The sequence below is a fragment of the Monoraphidium neglectum genome (genome assembly GCF_000611645.1).
Source record: "Monoraphidium neglectum strain SAG 48.87 unplaced genomic scaffold scaffold04130, whole genome shotgun sequence".
NCBI classification, from domain to species: Eukaryota; Viridiplantae; Chlorophyta; class Chlorophyceae; order Sphaeropleales; family Selenastraceae; genus Monoraphidium; species Monoraphidium neglectum.
This window is the reverse complement of record NW_014009499.1, coordinates 1-4,347: the sequence shown is the minus strand read 5'-3', so window position 1 is coordinate 4,347 and position 4,347 is coordinate 1. Positions and strand designations below refer to the sequence as shown.

The window sequence follows — 4,347 nt, the reverse complement described above, 5'->3', positions numbered from 1 at the left end:
GTTTCCCCCAGGCTTTGAGTGTGTTGAGCTGGAGGCCATCCCCGCTGACCATAGCTTCCCCAGGCGAGCTGGCAAGGAGTGGCTGGGGCGCTGGCGGCGGGTGGGAGGCCAAGAGTAGGGGGGCGGCCTGAACCTGCCGCACTCGCCCACCCATTTCTGGAATGACTTGGCATGTGTTGCGTCAACAAGAAAAGGCGGGGGTGCGGTAGTGGACTTTGCTGGCTTTTGGCGACTTGCTGAGCAGGGCGTCCTCGCGCTGGGCTCTGTGCTGGGTTTTGGGCTGCATGTATTGCTGAATTCCATGAGTAAGAAGGCTCGGCACCCGTTGGCTGCTGGGGCCTGCAGCTGCCTTTGCGTGAGCACTGGCCGCCGTCACGTGAAGGGAAGGCTAGTTTACAAGCTACAGCTGCTTGCTGCCTGCACAGACAGACAAGGGCCGCCCGCTAGGAAAGTGTGATGCAGCAAAACAGATAGCCGGCGCGGCGCTAAGCCGCGGGCGCCCCTACTTTATGGTTTTCAGCGTCTGCGCCATCCAGTCGAGCCCCTCGTACAGGCCCTCCCCCTTGATGGCCACCGCCCCCTGCACCTGCCAGCGCCGCCCCCGCAGCTCGGGCAGCCCCAGGTGCTGGCACACCTCACTCGGCGGGAGGCAGCCGCGCATGTCCTGGCCCCAGGGGGAGGGGGTTGAGGGGGAGAGGTGGGGGCAGGTGGGAGCAGGTGGGGAGGGAGGGTCGGGCGCAACCGCAGGGGCGTCTGCAGGGCCATGTCTTGGACAACAGCAGCGCCTGCCATCGGTGTGGCCCTGCCGGCAATGCTCCCACTTGACCTCCACGAGAGGGGCAGCACACCCGCGTTTCCCTCACACTCGCAGCCCGTAAGCGCACCCACACCTGCTTGTTGGCAAAGACGAGGATGGCTGCGTTGCGCATGAGGGGGTCGTCAATGATCGACTTGAACTCCTGGGGCCAGAGGGCAGGGGTTGAGGGGCCAGGGGAAGAGGCGGTAGGGGTCCAGGAAACGTCAATGGACGTGGGGGCACAACAACTAGGCAGCCTACACTGCCCCTGCAACGAGCCAGCCAGCTTGTAGCTGCATTCAAGCCCGCCGCGGCCAGCGTGCCCAGAAGATGCAGCAACTATGCGACAGGGGGTTGCTGGGCGCGACGCCTGCACAGGCTTACCCGTGACTGCACTCCGCCAGCGACCCTCCCGCGAACCTGAGCCCCCCCTCCTGCCACTCCAAACCCCCCGCAAGCATCCGCCCCCAAAGCACCCACCTGCGCGGCCCGCCCTATGCGGTCCTTGTCCTGCGAGTCCACCACGAATATGAGGCCGTCCGTGTTGTTGAAGTAGTGGCGCCTTGGGGGGGGGGGGCAGCGGGCAGGGCAGGTGGGAGGGTGCATCAATGGCAGCGCTGCTCCACATCCTGAGCCAGCAGTGCGCCTCAGCGCTTCCAGCAATGACGACGGCCGCCGCCGTGTGCCGCAGGCGAGGCCCTTCCCGCCGCCTTGCGGATGTCGGCTGACCCTGTGGCCCCCTGCTGCAGGCACGCGGGACTCCTCCGAAATCCTGATGAAACGCAAACAGCCGCCCTGTCTGCTGCGGGGGTGCCGCGGGGGGCTGCTGCGCCTTGTCTGCAGCGGGGGCCCCACGGTCTGCTGCTCGATTCTACCAACTGCGATGCGCACCAGAGTGGCCGCAGCTTTTCCTGACCGCCTACGTCCCACACTGTAAACGTCACGTTTTTGTATTGCACCTTCTCTACCTGCAAAGCGACAGGGCCGCGGGGGCGGGGGTGCGGGGGCGCAGGTGGCGCGACGGCTCGGGCGCCTGGCGTATGGAGGACGCAGAGGCTGTGCACACACAGGCTGCTGGCATGGATTGCGGCGCTGCCCGTCTCGCTGGTGCGCTGCCAGCACAGCAGGCAAACGCAAGCCTATGCGGGAGGAGCTTCCGATGCTGCTGCGACCCCGTCGCGCGCCACTGCGCGCCCGCAGCCAGGCGCTTGCCCTGCCCGCCGGTGCGCTCACGTTGAAGCCGATTGTGGGCACTGTGGACAGGACCTCCCCGATGTGCAGCTTATACAGGATGGTGGTCTTGCCAGCCGCGTCCAGGCCCAGCATCACAACACGCATCTCCTTGTTGCCCCACAACGAATCAAACAGCCGCGTGAACACCTGCCCCATCGCGCTGCCGGCTGCGAGGCGCTGCCACCGCTGTAATTGAGCTGTCCGCTGCGCCTGCTGCCCGCCACCACTGCCGGTGCTGCCGCAGCAGCCACTTTGTTCCTGCCAGCGTCCGTTGCTGCAGCGCACAAGGCGTGGCGCGGTGCTGCGGCGCCCTTCGCTGGCTTGCCTTTGTGGGCCCCTAGTGCCTGCTAGATCTTGACCGATCGCTACCAAGGTCCTTTGTGTCAAATAATCGCGTGAAGGAGCCCTGCCACCCGCTCACGCCTTCGAGAACAGGCAGAACAGATCAACTTGGCAACCACTACAAGACTTCCGCGGTTTTGAGGCGATCATACACAACTCTGCTCTCGCAGCTGCAAAGAGGCGTAGCAGCGACAAAGACAGGAGTGTCGTGGAAAAGCGGCGACGTGGCAACGGAACGGCTGCTCTGAGATAAGCTACAGATGACGGGATATGGATTGAAGCTATACGTGCGCCCAATTGATACGCAGCTTCAAAGCATAGTGGGGCGTGTGGATTGGATGCGCCAAGATATGTTTTGATCTCTCTCAATTCCCGCTGTCTTCAGCATCGCTGAGTCGCCCTGGCTCCTCAAAGTCGAGCTCCACCGCACATCTGTCGAAACAAGCGGCAGCGGCTCACCTGAGCAAGGCTGCACGCAATACGTGCTGCTGCCTCGACCGCCCACAGCACGCCTATTGTGGCGACGCGTGCGTGCACCACGCACAGCCAAAGCCCCTCGCCGCACGCCATGTCAGCCACGCACCCTACTGCTATGGGCCGCTCTTTTGGCGCCTGGCAGCTGGGCTGCCCTCGGCCACCGCTGCGGCCGCGCGCCGCTGCACGGGCACCCGCTGCACGCGTAATGGCAGCGAGCCCACAGCGCCAGCCGGGCAGCGGCGTGGCCGCGTCCACCGCCGTGGTGACCCTTCCCCAGCCGCATAACCAACACCTGCTAAGCCATCAACACCACCAGCAGCAGCAACAGCAGCAGCAGCACAACCCTCACCAACAGCAGCAGCACAAAAATCACCAACACCAGCCTCACAGCCCACCACGCAGCGCCAGCGGTCGTGTGCTGCGTGACCCGGCACGGCTGGCAGTGTCTGGGCAGGTGAGGCAGCATCATCAGCTGCTGCTGCTGCTGCTGCTGCTGCTGCTGCTCTTGGCGCTGCCTGCCCGGCTGCCGCTGTTGCTGCTGCGGCTGCTGTGCCACCGCTGCTGTTGGCAGCGTCGTCTGCCGCTCTGCTGGTGCTGGGCGCGGGGCCGGGCCTTGCCTGAGCAGGTGACGCCCTGGCTTGCGCCCCCTCCTGCTCGCGGCGCAGGCATCTGTGAGCGTGGCTGATGCCGGCGGTGACGTGTCCCTGGCGACCTACATGCGACTGCCGGTGGAGCAGTACTACATCCTGGACCCCAGCCAGGTGGGGGGGTGGGCGGAGGAAGGGGGTGCAGATTGGGCACAGGGCGGGCATGCAGAGGGTGGCCCATACAAACAGGGCGCTAGCGCCAGGCACATTCCTCCCTGGAGGCCCATTGGGCCGTCGGCCGGCCAGCCTGCAAGCCACGGCCAGCAAAGGTGGACTGCTCCTGCACCCAGGGCTGTCGCAACGGTGTGATCTCATGTCGATCTCTTCGCAACACACGACACGCGCGCATGCTTGCTCACGTACACTCGCGTGCTCGTGTACACGCACACATACAGCCATTTACACACACAGATGCACTTGTATGCTACACGCGAGAACACATGTGCGCAGCCAACATGCACTTATCCACGTACGCACCCATGCGCGCCCGCTTCACACGGATAGCACGCACCCTCCCCTCCCGTCCCCCCAGATCCGCTTCCTGGAGGCCAACCGCTTCCTGCTGTCAGTGCCGCGCATCAGCCTGCTGGGGGTGGCCCTGGAGCCGCGCATAGAGGTGGAGGTCAGCGCCACGCGGGACGCCGTGCTGCTCGCGTCAACGCGCTGCCAGGTCAGGGGGGCGGGGCCGCTGCAGGGCCTGGACGAGAGGTGCGCCGCCGCATTCCAGACCGTCATCACCTGGCGCAGCGGCGGCGGCGCGGGCGGCGCTGCGGCCGCCGCGCCGGACGGCTTCGAGCAGGCTGCGGCCGCGGCCGCGGCGGCGGCTGCCGCGGTCGCCGCGCCGCACGAGGC

The 4,347-nt window shown here is 66.0% G+C and overlaps 2 protein-coding genes across 2 annotated transcripts; one reads left to right on the top strand and one right to left on the bottom strand.

Annotated features, from left to right (window-relative positions):
• Positions 1 to 502: 502 nt before the first annotated feature.
• On the bottom strand, positions 503 to 2,185 carry MNEG_13915 (ADP-ribosylation factor; the record flags this gene model as incomplete). The annotated part of the gene is made up of 5 exons (XM_014037614.1): positions 503 to 664; positions 891 to 959; positions 1,277 to 1,358; positions 1,688 to 1,764; positions 2,030 to 2,185. The coding sequence occupies 5 exons, from the start codon at positions 2,183 to 2,185 to the stop codon at positions 503 to 505; spliced, it is 546 nt and encodes a 181-aa protein (XP_013893068.1).
• Positions 2,186 to 3,053: 868 nt separating this feature from the next.
• Positions 3,054 to 3,302, top strand: MNEG_13914 (hypothetical protein; the record flags this gene model as incomplete). Its single annotated transcript, XM_014037613.1, has 1 exon — positions 3,054 to 3,302. A coding segment is annotated over one exon (249 nt), but the record flags the coding sequence as incomplete, so codon positions are not given.
• Between the last annotated feature and the right edge of the window lie 1,045 nt (positions 3,303 to 4,347).